The sequence below is a fragment of the Benincasa hispida genome, chromosome 6 (genome assembly GCF_009727055.1).
Source record: "Benincasa hispida cultivar B227 chromosome 6, ASM972705v1, whole genome shotgun sequence".
NCBI lineage: Eukaryota > Viridiplantae > Streptophyta > Magnoliopsida > Cucurbitales > Cucurbitaceae > Benincasa > Benincasa hispida.
The window spans coordinates 16535998-16555784 of NC_052354.1; the positions used below are offsets into that span (position 1 = coordinate 16535998).

General features: G+C 33.4%; 2 protein-coding genes across 3 annotated transcripts; one reads left to right on the top strand and one right to left on the bottom strand.

The window, feature by feature from the left end:
* Nucleotides 1-4023: 4023 nt before the first annotated feature.
* Nucleotides 4024-12858, top strand: LOC120079408 (ABC transporter B family member 6). Its single transcript, XM_039033573.1, has 11 exons — nucleotides 4024-4717; nucleotides 5428-5482; nucleotides 5585-5760; nucleotides 5880-6080; nucleotides 7249-7508; nucleotides 7593-7903; nucleotides 8066-8286; nucleotides 8400-8740; nucleotides 9281-10074; nucleotides 10199-10440; nucleotides 11074-12858. Exons 1-11 carry the CDS (start codon nucleotides 4349-4351, stop codon nucleotides 12301-12303), a joined length of 4200 nt encoding a protein of 1399 aa, XP_038889501.1. The 5' UTR covers nucleotides 4024-4348; the 3' UTR covers nucleotides 12304-12858.
* Nucleotides 12859-13304: 446 nt separating this feature from the next.
* Nucleotides 13305-18378, bottom strand: LOC120079440 (photosynthetic NDH subunit of lumenal location 1, chloroplastic). Of its 2 annotated transcripts, none has more exons than XM_039033617.1 (8): nucleotides 18207-18378; nucleotides 18036-18135; nucleotides 17376-17459; nucleotides 17229-17299; nucleotides 17012-17134; nucleotides 16864-16935; nucleotides 16672-16768; nucleotides 13305-13575 (listed from the first exon to the last, which is right to left on the bottom strand). In XM_039033617.1, exons 1-8 carry the CDS (start codon nucleotides 18261-18263, stop codon nucleotides 13472-13474), a joined length of 708 nt encoding a protein of 235 aa, XP_038889545.1. In that variant the 5' UTR covers nucleotides 18264-18378; the 3' UTR covers nucleotides 13305-13471. The 2 variants fall into 2 exon arrangements, with proteins under 2 accessions (XP_038889545.1, XP_038889544.1); XM_039033616.1 differs by having other exon boundaries at nucleotides 17229-17302; nucleotides 18207-18375.
* Between the last annotated feature and the right edge of the window lie 1409 nt (nucleotides 18379-19787).

Sequence of the window (19787 nt, forward strand, 5' to 3'; positions counted from 1 at the left end):
TAAAACAAAAATTATTTATATTAATAAATAAATATTGGAAAATTTTCCTCTTTGGATCTAGTTTCAGGTTTCAAAATGTTGCACATTTAATCCTCAAGTTTCGAGTTTGGTTTCAGTTTAGTCACTAGGTTTCAAAATAAAATAAATTTATCCTTAAAATTTGAGTTATGTTTCAGTTTGGTCTATAAGTTTCAAGATTTATATTTTTGTAACATTGAATTTTCAATAAATACTCATTTTCATTGTTTAATGTTAATATTTATTAATTAATTTTAAAAAAATGTAATTAATTAGGCTTCACTATCTTTCATTACTATTAACCGTATATAAGAAAAGGAAATTCTAATAAATAGAAAATTCCCAAAAATATTTACATTTTATAGCAAAAAGTTCCAAAAGCTATAAAGTGTAAATATTTTTGGGAATTTTCTATAATTAAAAAGATCACTACAAAAAAATTCACTTCATATTTATTTTTAATTAATAAATAGACGTTAATGTCAATAACGGAAAGTAGTTATGTAATGAAAATCGAAGTTAAAGGTGTAAATCTTGAAATTCAGGAATGAGAGTGAAATAAAACTCAAATCTCAATAGTAAAATGGTAACATTTTGAAACGTAAACACCAAATCGAAATCAATCTCAAAATTTAAGAACTAAATGTATAACATTTTGAAACATAAGGTCCAAATTGAAACTAACCCAAAATCTAGATATCAAAAATGGATTTATTTCAAAAATATTTTTATGGATTTTAAACAAGTTAACATATTTATTATTTATATTATACTTAAATTAGTGACATTTTGTCGCAAACCTTTTTTATGTTGTGTGAAGTTTTTCTATGATATAATGGAAATGTCGATATCAAACTTATGAAAATGTAAAAATGTTGATAGAGATTTAATACCACGTATAGCTAGTATAAACCTTTCCAAAAATAATTGTTGGTACTATAATTAATTTTGATATTGAATTTGCATTAGTTTAAAACGTTGGCAATTAAAAATTTAATTACACCAATTATAGTAGAAGATAAATGTTATTGCCGTTATAGTGTTGAATTGATAATTTAAGGGGTTTTTTTAAAGTGAGTTTAAATTCTTTTGAGTTGGTTTTAATTTCGTATTTGTAATTCTATACATTCTTTCAATAGTTTGGTAAAATATCACAATGTATCCACACGAAATTCAATTTATTTTATTTTATGTTATTTATTTTCTCACTCTAACAAAACTATTACCTAATTAGTCATATTGAAAACACATACCCTAATACAAGTATAGGTTAACTAAATAAAGTTAGAGATGTCCAATTTTTCCACGAGGACGGATCCCAACTCGAACGGGTGCAGATTTCCGATTAGGAGGAGAATGAGGGAGGGAGCGGGGAAACCCATGAGCTAAATGAGGACCGGGATCGGGAATGCATTCCATGTCCCCGTCCCTGCCTAGATTAGCTTCTACATATTTATTTAGTATAATTATTTAATGTTATGTTATAATTATTATTATATAAACATTACATTTAAATTTCAAATTTGATTATTTATTGGGAAAGACAATAAATATGTTTAAATTGAATGTTAAAATCTAGATTATATATGTGAATAATTTGATTTATATTTATTTCTTTCTACTAAAAAAATCAATTAATTTTTTATGCCAAAATTTGAATAATTTATCTTTAATTCAAATTGTCATAAAACTAAGTATAATAAAAAATTTAGTGAATCCAGGGAATTTCATGGGGATGAGGAATGGCATCCCGGAACCGCCCCGCCCCTTGGACATCTCTAAATAAAATCGATGTTTTATCTGTCTAGTATATGTTTGAAAGTGATTTTAGAATTGTTAAAGTCACCTTTAAATTAAGTGTATGTTTGGGAATGATCTTGGAATAGTTAAAATCACTTGTATCAAGTTTCAAATCACTCCGAAAACACATTTTTAATTTCTCAAAATCAAGTTAATATTTAATTTTATACTTTTAAAATAATTTCTGTTCCACTAAAATTCATTTTGAATGATTAAAAAAAAATATATTTTTTTTATTAATTTTGAAAATAATAAAGATAATTTTAACCATCATTCCTATACATGCTATAAAACATATATAATCAACTAAGTTTTTTTTTTAAGAGAAAACCAAAGTTAGTAACTCCTTACTCCCACATACAATCAAATAGGAAAAAAAAAGAAAAGAAACAAAATATATTTATTACAATACTATTTAGTGAGATTTGACCATTTTATAGACTAAAATGAAATCAAATCCAAATATGTAACATATGAGTCAGTAAAGTCAGATGTTTAATCTCCAACTTCAAATATGGTTGAACTATATATATATATATATTTTAAGATACTATTTTAATCTCTATATTTTTTATTCAATTTTAGCTCTCGTATTTTCAAATGTCTAATTTTAGTCCTTATATTTTCAACAAATCTTAAATTTAATCCATACCATTGATTTTTTTTAATTATTATTATTTTTTTTATAAATTTTATTGTTTCTTTTAAAACTTTTTTTAGTTACTATCAGCATTTTTACTATAACTTTTGAAAACATATTCACTACTTTTTTTTACTTGAAAATTATTATTATTGAACCAATTTCGATAAAAGTTAGTTTCAAGGGACTAGATTTAAGATTTATCAAAAATACAAATACTAAAAATTAGTATATGAAAGTACATGAACTAAAATTGAATAAACTTTGAAACATAAGGATACAAATTGTTTTTAATTTTTTTTTTTAATTATTGCATAAACCACATGGATGAATTTTTTTGGAAATTTTTCACAAATAGAAAAAATGTCAAACTATTTATAAAAATAGTAAAGAAAAAGAGAAAATGCTGATAGACACTAATAGACTTCTATCAACGTCTATTAGTGATAGACTTGTATCAGTTTTTTATCACTATAGTATCAATAATAGACTTTTATTAGTTTCTATCAGTGAAAGACATGTATCAGTTTATATCATTGATACTATCGATGATAGACTTTTATCAGTTTTTATCATCGATAGATATTGTGGACTTCTATCAGTCTCTATCAATGATAGACTTCTATCAATTTCTATCACTGATGGACTTTGATAAGACTTTTATGCGTCTATAATCTACAAGTGTCTACATGTGATAGTCACAACTATCTAAAAATAATAAAACTCAAATTTTGCATCCAAATTCATGGGTAAATCAATTTTAACACCAAAATTTAATAGGTGTTCAAGAACCAAACAAAATTAACCCAAAACACCCAAAATCTTACCCTAACAGCAAAAAATCTGGCGAACTCTAATACTGGCGATGAGGATTGGGTTACACAAATATAAGAGTTAGAGGAAGAGAGAGTGGATCAATTAGATAGAGAAAAATTGGTTCACTAGCGATAACGTCAACCAGTTTTGCGATGTAGATCCAAACGATGGTTGGGCATGAGTGCGATGACTGTTGGAGTTAGAGTGCGTGGGTTAGAGAGAGACCAAGATCAGACCAAAGAAGAAGTAGAAAGTGCGTTGATTAGAGAGAGAGACCGAGATTGGACCAAAGAGGAAGTAGACAGTGCGTTGGTTAGAGAGAGAGACTGAGATCGGACCTAAGAAGAAGATGGAGAAGGCGGATGATGGAGAAGAGAGAAGATGATTAAATTTGCTATTTTGTGTAAATAGTTTCTCTTATTTTTCTATTTTTAAAAATCAATTTTTGTAAGCAAAGGATGAATCTCTTAATTTAACCTAATTAAAATTTCATACAAATTAAAACAAAATGAAAAAAAATAATGGAAATAGGAAAATGAAAGGAAAAAAGAAAGAAAGAAATGGGATGGTTGAATTGTTGTTATTGTTAATGCCATGAGCCGTACTCCAAATGTCGAAACGCTTCGCCTGCACTTGACCGTTAAAAAGAAGGCAAAAAGGAAAATAATAATAACAATAACAATAATAATCTTCTTTTCCTTTTCTTTAAAATAATAATAATTAAACTTTTATTTCTTCTTAAAATATTTTTTTTTTTTGGGTGATACTTTGGGTGAGTCAAACATTTGCCTCGTTTCTCCGCCATTTTTGACTCAGTCTCTCGCCCTCCACCTGCAACCACCACCATTCTTTGGTTCTCTTTCTCGAAGAAGAAGAAGAAGAAAGGGAGATTCTGAAACCCTAGAAACAGGACCAATTCTTCGTATATTTCTTTGGCTTCAGGAAAAAATTTCCTCTAAATTTAGCAGATCTGTGGCTAAATTTAGGGGGAATTAGGGTTTTGGTTTTTTTTTTTGGTCTCTGTTTTGGGATTGACGGACGGGGGAGGTAGGGGATTAGGGTTTCTTCTTCAAGATGATGATCTCTCGGGGGTTGTTTGGGTGGTCTCCACCTCATATACAACCCTTGACTCCTGTCTCTGAGGTATCTGAGCCGCCGGAATCTCCGTCTCCGTACCTTGACCCTGGTAACGACCCTACCGGCGAGCGGCTTGAGGAGCCGGAGGAGATCGAGGAGCCTGAGGAGATTGAGCCGCCTCCTGCTGCTGTGCCGTTTTCGCGGCTGTTTGCTTGTGCTGACCGGCTTGATTGGACTCTCATGGTTGTTGGATCGATTGCCGCTGCAGCACATGGTACTGCTTTGGTCGTTTATCTTCATTACTTTGCTAAGATTGTCCATGTGCTGAGGATTCCTCACGATGAGCAGTATCAGAGATTTAGGGAGGTTAGTGACTGATTCTCGGAAATCCTTCTTCTGGGGATTTTTTGTGTGCTTGTGGTGACCGCTGTGTTTGTTTCTTAGGGAATTACTAAAATTGAAGTTTGAAATTCCGGAACTGGACTTTTACTGAGCTAATTTTATTGGTCAAGGTGGCTGAGCTTAGAATATAGGTTCTGAAATGATTCTCTTTTCTTCTTGATTGGTTTTCTTTGGTAATTGGACTAACAGAATCTTTCGTTTGGAAGCTTTATTCTTTTAATAGGAATTATAGTTTCCTTTTTGTGTATATGCCATTTGCTTTTTTTGTCAATCATGTAATTAGTTTAGTGGTCTGAATATTCATGAGCCAATAAAATATTACCAGCAAGCTTAATTCCTGATGTAGCTTTAAGTTAATGAACTTGTAACTTAGATGCTCGACTTTGAAAAGACATGGCGTTTGTAGCTTGTGCTAGACACATGCCTTTTGGTCGTATTCCTATTCTACTTTTGTCAATCTTATTCCCTTTCATGATTGATTTGAGAATGGAGGACTGAGTTGAGTATAATTCTATACATGATTTATACAGGTTTTTTATATGAAATTTTCCCGTATGAAATTACGTACTTAACACATTAATTCTTTCAATTGCAATTTTGTATGCTCAGAAAATGCCTGTGTCAGAATTAGTGAGAAATGCTAAAATTTTTGTTTGGACTTCATTTCTTTGCAGCTTGCTTTAAGTGTTGTTTATATTGCTATTGGTGTTTTCATTGCCGGTTGGATTGGTAAGATCTAATATTATTTGATGCTTGTTTATCTAAAATTCCTTGTTCATTTTTAAGTTTTTTTTTTTATATTGGCAATCAACTAACATATCTGTGTGATAGAGGTTTCATGCTGGATTCTAACTGGCGAAAGGCAAACTGCTGTCATTAGATCCAGATACGTTCAGGTGTTACTCAATCAAGATATGAGTTTCTTTGATACATATGGAAACAATGGGGATATTGTGAGCCAAGTGTTGAGTGACGTGCTGCTCATTCAGTCTGCTCTTAGTGAAAAAGTATGTCTCGGACTACCATTGGGGATTGGGAATAAAATTTAAGATGTTATTTTGTTCATCTTCTATATATCCATTGGGATTTTTCCTGACCAACCTTGTTATTTTTGCACTCTTTTTAGGTTGGCAACTATATACACAACATGGCTACATTCTTTAGTGGCCTCATCATTGGATTCATCAACTGTTGGCAGATTGCTCTCATAACTTTGGCGACTGGTCCTTTCATAGTTGCTGCTGGAGGAATATCAAATATATTTCTTCATAGGCTTGCTGAAAATATTCAAGATGCATATGCTGAAGCTGCTAGCATTGCAGAGCAGGTGCATTTTTTTTCTTTTCCTTCTTTCTTTCAACGGGTAGTAGTTTCTACTCCCCAATGTTTTCAAAATTTTCTGAGGTGTAAGCCTTGAGGTGAGGTGGCCTTGCAATGCTTTGCCTCTCTATGAGAAAAAAGCCTCAAGGTCTCTTAAGCCTTTGAAAATGTTGCTACTCCCTACGACATCATGAGACTTTTGGTATTTTGCACTGCTAATATTGTTATAGTAGTACCTACCATAAGCCTGTCGTTTGTTAATTTCGTGGATCCATAACACTACACAGTCATACCCACAACTCTGCCTTTTATAGTATGCATAGAATGCCGTTGAAGTTAATTGGTTGGGGTGCTCCGTCTATTCCACATATCAAAGAAAGGAGAGGGTCATTTGGAGTTCAGAGGAGTAGTTTGGCATTATGTGAGGGTGGGAGGGAGAAAGTAGGGTGATAGATGTAGGGAGGCATAGTGGGAGAGAGTGATGGAGAGGAGGGGCAGGGATGAGGGGAAGATAGAGGAGTTGGAAGGAGAATTTGGTTTATGAAAGAGAATGACCAATGCTAGAAGGAGTGTGGTGAGAAATATACTATTAGGATGTAAACATATGCAAAAAGTGGAAATGGAGAATTATGATGTATCTTATAAGTGGCATAGATAAAAAAAAAGCTTTTCAATCAGGCGATGCAAAAAACATCAGCATCTTCATTTGCATACCCCCAAACCCTTTTATTTCTCTCTTCAAGTCACCTATAAGATAGCCATGTTAGAGTATTAGATTAACCCCCAAAACCAAGATTTTTGTATACATAAACAAAGGCAACACACTTATTAGAGCCAAAATTATGTTACTCAATTGGAAGAGAGAATAATTTTATACGAAGCTCTTGGCAATCTAGGAAGTGGATCTTGGATGACAAGGAGTTCTAGATTCTCTTTTACGGCTTCATGTGAGTATATATCCTTCAGGACTGCAATAAAGCAAATAATATTTCTTTGAGAGCATTTGTTGGAGGGAGTACGTATGTGTGTGAGAAAAAAAATTAAAAAGAGGATGTAAAAGTTCATTTTATGTTCTGTTAAACCGTGAACTTTTTCTTCATGTAAATATTATTGAGTAGGAATGGAAAATGTGTGATTTCCATTGTTTTGAAATGAGTGTTGAACTTATTGTGCAGGCAGTCTCTTATGTCAGAACGCTGTATGCGTTCACTAATGAAACATTAGCCAAGTATTCTTATGCAACATCTTTACAAGCAACTCTTAGATATGGTATATTGATAAGCCTTGTGCAAGGTCTCGGGCTTGGATTCACGTATGGGCTTGCAATATGTTCCTGTGCTTTGCAACTTTGGGTTGGAAGGTTCTTGGTCACACATCAGAAAGCTCATGGAGGAGAGATTATAACAGCACTATTTGCTGTAATTTTAAGTGGCCTGTAAGTGTATTTCTCAAGTTGGTCTTCGAAGTTTAAATTCCTGTCTCCCTCCTATTTCTTCTTATATATATTATTTTTCTGTAGTGGGTTAAACCAAGCTGCTACAAACTTCTATTCATTTGACCAAGGACGAATAGCTGCTTATAGACTTTTTGAGATGATAAGTCGGTCATCATCTTCAAGTAATCAGGACGGAGTCACCCCATCTTCCATTCAAGGAAATATCGAATTTCGTAATGTATATTTTAGCTATCTATCCCGGCCTGAAATTCCTATCTTGAGTGGATTTTACCTTACTGTGCCTGCAAAAAAAGCTGTGGCTCTTGTTGGGAGAAATGGATCTGGAAAAAGCAGTATAATCCCACTCATGGAGCGGTTTTACGATCCCACATTAGGTACAAATTTTGTGTTCTTGCTTCTCTTGTTTCCTTATAATCCTTTCCTCAGGGGATTTAACGAAAGTTCAACTTTAGATGTTTCTTAGCACCTCAAACTATCTGCCTCCTTCCTCCCCCCCCCAAATTATTTTATTTTATCTTTTATTTTTATTGATTCAGGAGAAGTTCTTTTGGATGGAGAAAATATAAAAAGCTTAAAATTGGAGTGGCTCAGAAGTCAGATAGGATTAGTGACTCAAGAACCTGCCTTGCTAAGTTTGAGTATACGAGATAATATTGCATATGGGCGAAATGCTACGCTTGATCAAATTGAAGAAGCTGCTAAAATAGCTCATGCACATACGTTTATTAGCTCTCTTGAGAAAGGATATGACACACAGGTAAATCAAAAGTTGTGAAGATTATGGTTGAGTTCTTTCATATATTGTTCAATGAGTTCCAACATCCCCCTTTTGTTTTTTATTTTTTATTTGTTAAAACTTCCAATTATCAGGTGGGTAGGGCTGGAATTGAGCTGATGGAGGAACAGAAAATAAAACTCTCAATTGCTAGGGCGGTGCTTTTAAATCCTTCTATTCTGCTGCTTGATGAGGTAACTGGTGGTCTTGATTTTGAGGCTGAAAAAACCGTGCAAGCTGCTCTTGATCTTCTCATGCTGGGGCGTTCAACAATAATTATAGCTCGGCGGCTTAGTCTGATACGGAATGCGGACTACATTGCTGTGATGGAGGAGGGTCAACTTGTTGAAATGGGCACACACGATGAATTGTTAAGCCTTGATGGCCTTTATACAGAACTTCTTAAATGCGAAGAAGCTGCAAAGCTTCCCAGAAGGTATAATTAGAGTCACGCGTTGTTAATTTTCTATGTGGTGTATATTCTTTTGAAATCTAGCTTGTTAGTTTCTGCTGTCGGAGGTCTTTTCTTCTGTTCAACTGCAGCAAAATTTTCTTCAATTGATGGTTCAACTAGGAAAGATTTCCCACTTTATCCAATCCATCCTGGGTTTAAATCCCCTCCCTCACCTTGTATGGATTGAAAAAGAAATTTTAGCAGGGTTCTCCCAAATTTCCATTGCACGGAACAAGAAGGTTAATTGTTTGTTTATTTGTTATTTTGATGGAAACCGAGTTTTCATGGAGATGAATCAAGATAATTGTTAATTGTAAATGTAGTTCTGCTGTTTTAAAATTCCAATTGGAGGTCATTTTTGAGAACTCTTTGGCTATGGTTGGATTTCTTATCTTCCCTTAAGCTGGTTGTTTTCTTATCGGGAAAAAGAAAATTGGAAGATGTATTGCTTTGTATGTCTCTTGATGGTTGAAATTCCTGATTACTTCCTCTGAATTTCTTCTATATTATGACTTTATTCAGGATGCCAGTAAGAAACTACAAGGATTCTTCAACTTTCCAAATTGAGAAGGATTCTTCTGCTAGTCACAGTGTTCAAGAACCATCATCCCCTAAAATGATGAAGTCACCCTCTCTACAAAGGGTTCCTGGTGTTTTTCGTTCGACAGATGGTGTTTATAACAATTCTCACGAATCGCCTAAAGCTCCAAGCCCCCCTCCTGAAAAGATGTCGGAAAATGGCCAGATGTTGGACTCTTCGGTTGACAAGGAACCATCAATTAGGCGGCAGGATAGTTTTGAAATGCGACTCCCAGAGTTACCCAAAATTGATGTTCAAGCTGCACATCGTCAAACGTCAAATGGCTCGGACCCTGAGTCACCTGTTTCACCTCTCTTGACATCTGATCCCAAAAGTGAGCGTTCCCACTCACAGACTTTTAGTAGACTACACAGTCAATCCGATGACTTCCGAATGAAAGCAAAGGAAGAAAAGGATACAAAGCATAAAAAGTCACCATCCTTTTGGAGGCTTGCTGAGCTTAGTTTTGCAGAGTGGCTTTATGCCGTCTTAGGAAGTCTTGGTGCTGCCATCTTTGGATCTTTCAATCCTCTTCTTGCATATGTAATTGCTCTGATAATAACAGCATATTACAAAAGGGATGAAGGCCATAGCATACGGCACGAAGTAGACAAATGGTGCTTGATCATTGCTTGCATGGGTTTTGTCACAGTGATTGCCAATTTTCTTCAACATTTTTACTTCGGAATAATGGGGGAGAAAATGACTGAGCGAGTTAGGAGAATGATGTTTTCAGGTTGGTGTTTTGTTTTATAATGTATGTAAAAATTTTTGAATTTGGAATATAATTGTTTATGCATTTCACTATTTCATCTAACGTTGATTTATGTCTGTTATATTTCTGTTCCCAAAAATAACAGCGATGCTACGAAATGAAGTTGGATGGTTTGACGAAGAGGAGAACAGTGCAGACACTCTATCCATGCGTTTGGCAAACGATGCTACATTTGTACGAGCTACTTTTAGCAATCGACTTTCCATATTTATCCAAGATAGTGCTGCTGTTATTGTAGCACTTCTTATTGGGATGTTGCTACAGTGGCGATTGGCACTTGTGGCGTTGGCAACATTGCCAGTGTTAACTGTTTCTGCCGTTGCACAGGTGTGTATGCTTTACTTTGTAGTTCAGTTTTTAGTTTTCCAAATTATTTTCCAAACGTCTCATGCTAGCCAGACTCTTAAGTGAATGCACACGCACTCTTTCTGCCATCCATGGCGCTAAGAAATAAAAACGCAAGAACAAAAGAAAAAAGGTGAAATAGAACCTTCACATTTTAACACCGAGGTTTGATTTAGGTAGCATGGTCCCTGACATCAGTTTCTATTAACTACTAACAAAAAGCTGATGTGAAACTCATCTTTTATTAATTTTTTTTTTGAAATTAGAAAAAAAAATAAATAATTATATTATTATATATATATATATATATATATGTATGTATCTATGTATGTATTCCTTTCCTCTTTCTCCTTCCTTTCTCAGCTCCTCCATCCATGGGTATTTTGGCATGGCGTTTAGTTAGGCAAATTAGCTATTTTTTTAGGTTTGTGGTTATATAAAGTAAATTAAGAAAGCTTTCCTCATAATTATAGGGTTTCCCTATGTGTTAGCTTCTAATAAGAATTCCTTGGTTTTGGTAATTCTCTCTTCACGATTTCAAAATATTTACATTTTCTATATAAAACCTCTCCCTCTCTCTAACTCTGGTGCATAAATTGTCGTGGAATATTGCAGAAGTTATGGCTTGCTGGATTTTCAAGGGGCATACAGGAGATGCACCGGAAAGCATCTTTGGTTCTTGAAGATGCAGTTAGAAACATATACACCGTAGTAGCCTTCTGTGCTGGAAACAAGGTTATGGAACTCTACAGATTGCAACTAAAGAAAATATTTAAGAAGAGCTTCCTTCATGGGATGGCCATTGGTTTTGCGTTTGGCTTTTCGCAGTTTCTGCTTTTTGCCTGTAATGCCCTTCTTCTTTGGTACACTGCATTTTCTGTCAAAAAGAGGTATATGGATCTGTCTTCTGCTCTTAAAGTGTACATGGTGTTCTCTTTTGCAACGTTTGCTTTGGTGGAACCTTTTGGGTTGGCTCCATATATACTTAAACGGCGCAAGTCACTCATTTCAGTATTTGAAATCATTGATCGTGTACCGAAGATTGATCCAGATGATAACTCTGCATTGAAGCCGCCTAACGTCTATGGAAGCATTGAGCTCAAGAATGTAGATTTTTGTTATCCTACTCGACCTGAAGTTTTGGTATTGAGCAATTTCAGTCTAAAAGTCAATGGTGGGCAAACCGTGGCCGTGGTGGGTGTTTCTGGGTCAGGTAAGAGCACAATAATATCGTTGATTGAGAGATTCTACGACCCCGTTGCTGGTCAAGTTTTCTTGGATGGTCGAGATTTGAAAACCTATAACTTGAGATGGTTGAGGAATCATTTAGGTCTTGTTCAGCAGGAACCTATAATCTTTTCAACAACCATAAGGGAAAACATTATATATGCAAGGCACAATGCAAGTGAAGCTGAAATGAAAGAGGCTGCTAGAATAGCAAATGCTCACCATTTCATCAGTAGCCTGCCTCATGGTTATGACACACATGTAGGTATGAGGGGTGTGGATCTAACCCCAGGGCAGAAACAGAGAATTGCAATTGCTCGGGTAGTATTGAAGAATGCACCTATCCTCTTGTTGGACGAGGCAAGTTCCTCAATCGAATCCGAGTCAAGTCGGGTCGTACAAGAGGCTCTTGACACTTTGATCATGGGAAATAAAACAACCATCCTGATTGCCCATAGAGCTGCAATGATGAGGCACGTTGACAATATCGTGGTACTAAATGGAGGGCGAATAGTGGAGGAGGGTACTCACGATTCTTTGGTGGCCAAGAACGGTCTATATGTCCGCTTGATGCAGCCGCATTTCGGTAAGGGTTTGCGACAGCATCGACTTGTTTGAAATTTGGAAACTGATTGTTCGAAACACGTCAAGTTTTGGTCTGCCTTCATTAGCTAGCTCCCTCTGGCCTGTTTGAGTTTCTGACAAAAGAGAGCTCCTCGGAGAGATTTTGTAGCTCAACCATAGCTAGGGGTTTCGGGTCGGGGCAGAAGTTGGAAAAAGAGTTTACATGTAACAAGAGCATGTTGTGGCAGCGCCAGTAGTTTCTTTGTTCAGATGGTAGGGTACAGAAGTAGGAGGTTTTTGGAGTTTGACTGAGAGGCCTTCCCTTGAGGGCCAAATCCATATTCTTTAGGAGGCAAGCATCAATTTCATTGGGGTTTGTTTCCATGGTATATTGATTTGTTTATTGATGATTAGAATAGAGGGTGGGTTCAAATTCTAGGTGTGGTTTTTCATTTTCTAAATTTTATTTCACTTCAAAAACTCTCCCTCTCTTTGTATGATGAATCAATGTAAGAATCTTGGGAAGCCAAAGAGGAAAAATACGTTTGTAACTTTTGTATATATGTTGTTACAATTAATCAATAGCTGTTCATTTTTGGTTGTGTTTAACCCAACATATCCATTTCCTTTCATTTTATTTTCTTTGGCAAATTGAAAAATTCACTCCAAATTTATACAAATGTCAAAATTAGACCTTCAAACTTATATAATTGTAGAAATTGTAATAATTTTACAAATTTGAGAGTCAATTTTTTACTTGAAAATTTAAGTTTTACAATCATCAATAGTTCGAGGGTCCAATCAGAACCTACTTTTTATACCTAAAAGTTTGAGGGTGTAATTTTAATTGTTCTAGGGTGTCAAGAGGAATTAGAATTACTTCTATCCTAGAAGATTTCCCAGAATTACTTCTATCCCAGAAGATTTTCTTCAAGCGTTGAGATTTTCTTTTTCCCCTTCAACAATTACTCCCTATCTTTTGCCTATTTTGTTGCTTTTGTTTAATAAACCTACATTACAGCTGTGGACAAATGGGAAGTAAAATAGAGCTTGGGTATTGGAAATAAAATAGAACTTGGGTATTTTTAGCTCTTTGTAATAAATATTTATCTATCTTACAAGGACATTGGTATATACCAGATATATACATCAATTTCCAATAGCGCTACATATAAATTTTAAATAGAGAAAAAGAGTGAGATTCACACCCTTCAGAAATAGCTCAGATATCCAACACCCTGAATGAATCAGCAACCACTTTAAGCATGTCGCGATACCTTCTCCACCTTCTGTCATTTGCCCCAACTACCAAGGTATAGTACCTACCTGCATATTAGAGAAATAGCTGCTTATAACCCTTCTTCAGTTTAGGTCATTAGCCAAGCATAGATAGGTAACGATACGTATTCCTTCTCTTGAGGTCGGTGATTCAAATTCTCATTTCCTATGATATACTAGAGTGTACTAAAAAAACACTTAGGACTATTTGGAACACGAAGTTAGTTATTATAGTCGGTGATTATTATAGTTTGTGGATTACAACAATTTGTGTTTCGTTTGTCGATTATTTTAGTCTGGATTATAATAGTCCATGTTTGGGACAGTGAGCGTTTTCTAATAATTTTACCGTAACTAAGTGTGAGTTATAATAATTGGGAACTTTAGTTCAAACATTGAGTGGGCTATCCACCTAAGGCAAATTGGGGCCCAATCGCTCCCTTAGAGGTTACTATATTCTTCTATGAACTTTATTTGAATGAGGAATTGGACCGTATGATAAATTTTAGGGTTTGGTTTTGAAAAATGGCAAAACCGATAAATAATAAGATTTATGGCAACTCACATGACATGCACATGGCCGTAAAATTTCAAATCCTTGTTTTACCCTTATCTGATTCGTAGCTTGTCATTAATGAAACTATAAAAACATGGTAAGTGTAGAATCATAAACAATGATAGGTTCCGTATACATGGTAATTGCCGACTCTTTGGTTCTCCACATTCTCTCTAATCGATTTATTTGAAAAAAAATAAGAACAATCGTCTTCCAAAAAATAACCGCCCTTCCAACTTTCCTCACCTACTTAATATTTTAATGTAGATTTTATTATTAGTTTAAATTCTATTTAACCATTCTTCGAACTAATTTCACTTGAATTAAATATCCAGATTTTTCTAACAAATTTATATTTTAAATATCCATATATTATAAAATGTCATTTTATCAAATCACATCTTTTTCAGATGTTTGAACGAATTATTTTATACATATTCTTAATAAATTAATTGGATATTTTTCCATATTTTCGAAGGTTTAAATTGTTTTGTACATATTATTAGATTTAATTGTACATATTTTATATTTAGTCACAATTTTCATTTCATTTTATATCATATCATATTATTATATTACCATTTTTAATGTTTTAAAATACATTTTTGGTTATTTTACATTTCACTATCTAAGAATCATGTATTGGTTATTGAAGCATAAATAAATTCAATTTACAAATTCTCTTTTTCCTTAATTTTAATTTTTTCATCCTCATCTTTTGATTTTACCAAACGATTCTATCCATTGATCAATCGATTTTTCTATTTTTCTCTTCATTTGCTCTTGTATGACGATTCAATCTTCTTTTACTTCATTATTATAATCAACTTTCTTCTTTTTTTTTTTGGCAAAAGAAGGTGAAATCTTGTTCATCGGAGAGAATTCAGAGTTAGACACTACAATAAATTGAAACTTCCAAAGCTACGTTGAACGCTAGAGAATCAGAATTATAATTTTTATGTGGTGATTGACTACTCTTTAATGTGTCTAATCTTTCAAATACATTATATTTATTTTAGTGGAAACATATCCTTCTCTCCAACCTTCTGAGAACATTATTATCAAATTTCGTTTATCTAACTATTTTTAATTGGTTTAACTTTTTGTTACTAGATTTAATTATAACTAAATCTTTTTTCATTTGTTTAAGCATGTTGTTATTAGATTCAAAATGTAATATGAAGTTAAACATATTTCTAGTTTATCTTTGGTGCGCTCTAGAAATTAACTAATTTACATTTTCACATTCGGTGTAATTGTAACATAAAATTATGAGATTAACTAATCTACATCTACATCTATACATACAACATAATTATAATATGAAGTTATGCAATTTTAATTATCGTTATTCGTGTTTCCTGATAAATATCCATTTGAATATATCTTTTGTTATCAGATTCTGGTTTATTTTATTTGTTTATACGTTTTGTTAGCATATTCATATTTTTTTGTTTATATTATTACTATTTATATAGTTTATACTTCTTAAACTGTAATCTAATGATATAACAATTTATCATTGGTATATAAAACATATTTATATACCTATTTATTATTTTAATAAGATTTGTTCTCCATTTCATAAAAAAAAAACCCATCCCTCATTTTCAAGTTCCAATATATTTATAATTTTTTGTGAAAAATAAAAAAAATCTAAGCACCTCCTACTTACATATTTATAAATATATATATTTTTAAAAAACACTAATCCTACTTTTCTTCCCTCTCATCCTACCCTTTCCTTTCTCTCTTTTTTATTTCCCATTTGCAACAAATCTATAGCCATAACATCTCCACAATCTCTCCTTTAAAATTGATGCTACATTTCGGCTTGCATGTTCTCCAAGCAGCCACATGGCACCACCTATGATCATCGTATTGCAGACGCACCATCGTGGCCGTCCACCGAAGAAGCAACACCAATTAGTTGTCGGTGAGGGCCATATTGGCTAGTTTTTGGATTTTGGAACCCTTCTAAGATTTTGACCATGTTATTTGTTTTTCAACTAACTTTTGGTTGAGATTGTAATTTTTTTTTTTTGCTTAGATAGAGTGTATTTGCAGTTTTAAGTTTTTTTTGAAGTATTGTTTATTTGTATTCATTTCGTTAGTCTTTGGGGTAGTTTGGTCTTTTACTAATTAGTATTTTATATTATTTAAATTCATTTTGCTATTTTTACAAATTTGATTTTCTTTTGCTATTTTTCCAATGAAACTTTAGAATTTGCTATTTCTCTTCTCAGCCCCATTTGAATATACAAGAGTAAGGGATGAATGTGGGTTTTAATTCATCAGATGGAAATCGAGAACTTAACACGAATCGAATTGTATTCAATCCAAAAACTAAAAGTATAGGTTAGATATGAGTTAGTTCAAGATTCCAGAATACAAATTGATAAAATGAGTTTGGTTAACTTCGATTCTGTTGGTTTCATTCTATCTTTCTAAACTGGATAGTTCAATTTGATATTCTTTATTAGTTTTTTCCGAGTAAAGAAGTATCCTACGGTTAAGAAAGCATGGGATTCAGAGCTGATAAATAAAAAAATGAAAGGGTTCAAAATTCTAATAAAAAATGAGCTTACCGTTTGCAATGGCTATGGTTGCAAAGGAGGTGCGGGAGAATGCTCTAGAACTAAGTTTGTACTCGAAGGTGTAATAATTTCTCCCATCAATCGTTCGCTGAAACAGGTCAATTAAAGATCAGCTAGATGTCCAAGAAACAGACTTGAAGATAAATATTAAGATTGATCTGAGAGGCAGAGAAAAATACAAACCTCCTTCATATCATATATGGTAGCCTTTTGATTTGGTGCAGCATATCGATGTTTTACCAAAAAGTTGACAACCTGCTTTAGTTAAGTTAAACAATTCAGACTTCTTTTCCCAGAATATCAAATATGATCTAATTAAAGATTCCTTTACCTCATCTAATGAACCTTCTTCATGGATATCCTTTTTCTCTGTTGGTATGAACTTCACTCTAACATTCTGTAGCTGCAGGTATCGATCCTTGAATGCCGAATCATGGGCTCTAAAATCAAATTCCTAGACAGGGAACATTTAGAAACTGTTTGTTTTAGTATATTCTTTTGTTTACTACACATGCATCTCATGTTTCTGCTAGTTGAAATTTTCTCACCCTCCAATCAGAGGGGTAGTAATAGGAATACCCATCTGTAGAGTCTACGAATGCTCGATAATTCTTCGGGACTTCTGCACATAAAAAAATCACAATATTAATTTAGAATCCAACATTAGATTATTGGAGAGAGTTGGGAATTTAAACCTTCAGCAAAGAGGGGACTTGCAGCCAGTAAACTTGTAGCTAGAGCTCCAACTCCCAACAGAAGCGGCCTTCTATTGCAATGGCCTAAATGTTAATATATCAACGTCATATTACCACGGGTCAGATAAGGATATCCAGGCTCAAGAAAACAGCGAAAGAAACACCTATAAGGAAGGAAAAGAAAAGTTCAAAGTAGAACTGAATCAAAGTTCTCATGAGGTGAACTATCCCGCTATGAAAAGTAAAAACCATAGTAAGTGAAGTCATTGTTTTGGTTTCTCACACGTCAACTACCTAAACGTACTATATGTGGTTGCCAAGTAAACTCGTAACACTTTAGTCCCTAGATTGGTTACCACAATGGTCAGAATCCATTTCTTCTACGCAAATTTGGTTTAGACATTTCTACAAACACCTTGTACGCAAGTTACAAAGTTCATATAATTCCACAAAGTCCTCAAAATTTGAACAGATTCAAAGAATAAGCAAGCCAAATAAGTACCAAATGGGCATTTCCTTTCCACAAGGAACGAAACCAAAAGGAAAAAACCACATTATTCTAAAATCGGCATGGCAGCCATTCTGAAGCTGCAAATCTTTAAGAACCCATGGACTCTAAGCATTGGAATTGAGCATTAAAGTTAAGACTGCAAATCTTACCTTCCTCACGGGAAGTTTTCTCGGTTGAGCAATTGATTGTACTACAGGAAGAAAAAGAAGAAGTAGCTGTTGATGGCTCATTGAAAGGAAGCAACCTCAGCTGGAATCAAAGCACAATGAGAAGCAAGAACTGGGTCCTGAAGATTGGGAAATGTAAATGAATACACAAACCTTCCAATTGGATGCGGTGGTGGGAACCCAACTGAAGCAAGAGGTTGAAACTGCCATATCTGATCCAGAGAAGCTCTCATAAAATGAAAAATTGGAAAATGGAAGGAAGCTTAGAATGCTATATCTAATCGGGTTGGGTTTTTGTGGTCATATTCAACACTCTTTCTACTCTTGTTTCTTTCTTCATTGCTTTTGGGAAACTTTGTAAATTGGTCAACCGGATAAAACGATTTTTTTTTTTTTTTTTTAAAAAATAAAAATAAAAATAAAAATAAAAATAAAAATAAAATTTAACAAACAATTTTTTCTAGTCTAGGTTAAATTTAACAAATAAAATAGAAATAGAAATAGAAAAATATTAAAACAATCAAGGATGAAAATATCTTGATATATTGACGATATATCCACGATATATCCGTAAAATCACATATCCGATACAAATATTGGGGATGAGATATTTTTTCTCCAAATTTCACGATATATAGCTGATATTAGCGATATATCTCCGATATTAGCCATATATTCCGATATATCTTTTTGGGTTAATATCTTTCGTAGCTCAACAAAATCGTGGATATTTTGAGGATATATCACGGATATTTTGTGGATATATCATGGATATTCCGTTTACATGTCGTTTGATTATTTCTATATATAGCTTTCTTTTTTCTTTTTCCAATATCAAACTTTTCTAATGTGCTATCTTTTACAATTTTCATTTTTTTCTCAATTTTGAATAAAAAACTTTCATTTTCAAAGAAATTAAATTTGAAAAAAATACAAAAAAAAAAAAACTTTAACCATGACCCTAAAGCTGGAGGAGTAGGAATTAGCTCTTTCACTGGATAATCTCAATTCACACATGTCACACAAGACTCCAACTATGACTATAGAGTTGGTGGACTAGAAATTGGAACAATAAAAAAACCTTTCATTCATAGAGTATCTACACCTAATGATGCTCATGTTGACTCACTTGTTTCAGTATGAAGGAGATGAGTTTCGATAGTCAATATAGACATGGTCACTATGTCAATAACAATAGTAATTATGGCTATTCTCAAAGTAATTACTATAGTCATTCGAGTGATTATGGTTCATGTGGTTATAGTGATGAGTTTAACATATCGATCTATACATGAGGACAACTTCCTCATGAAAGTCATGAAGACTCAGATTTAGGGCCTCTATGTTATCTACATTCTCCGGAACATCCTCATTTGAATGAAACATAGTTTGATCCAAGGTACTCTCCTATTGATAATATTGGGGTTGATGTTGAAACTCATAGATGACATACTTCCCAATTATGTTATAAATTTTTAACATATAATAACTTGGGAGTAATATTGTCATCATCAAATATGCTAATGTTGGGCTAATACCTCGTAGATCATCTTTTTATTATTGAATCTTGTATTTGACCTTCATTTTGTATGACTTAGATTTTATTAATAAAACATTCCGTTCATAATAATTTTTTGATCTTCATTATTATTTATTATTCCATAACCAAGCATATATGACTTCTAATTATTGGTTTATATATTTAAAGTCAGAGTTTATTACTTAAATAAATTT

Coding starts and splice junctions, on each gene's coding strand:
- LOC120079440 (XM_039033616.1), bottom strand. CDS start 18,263: ATGGCAGTTTCAACCTCTTGCTTCAGTTGGGTTCCCACCACCGCATCC. Junction 18,136..18,206: donor CCACCGCATCCAATTGGAAG/GTTTGTGTATTC, acceptor CTTTGATTCCAG/CTGAGGTTGCTTCCTTTCAA. Junction 17,135..17,228: donor ACTACCCCTCTGATTGGAGG/GTGAGAAAATTT, acceptor TTCCCTGTCTAG/GAATTTGATTTTAGAGCCCA.
- LOC120079408 (XM_039033573.1), top strand. CDS start 4,349: ATGATGATCTCTCGGGGGTTGTTTGGGTGGTCTCCACCTCATATACAA. Junction 4,718..5,427: donor AGTATCAGAGATTTAGGGAG/GTTAGTGACTGA, acceptor ATTTCTTTGCAG/CTTGCTTTAAGTGTTGTTTA. Junction 8,741..9,280: donor GCTGCAAAGCTTCCCAGAAG/GTATAATTAGAG, acceptor GACTTTATTCAG/GATGCCAGTAAGAAACTACA.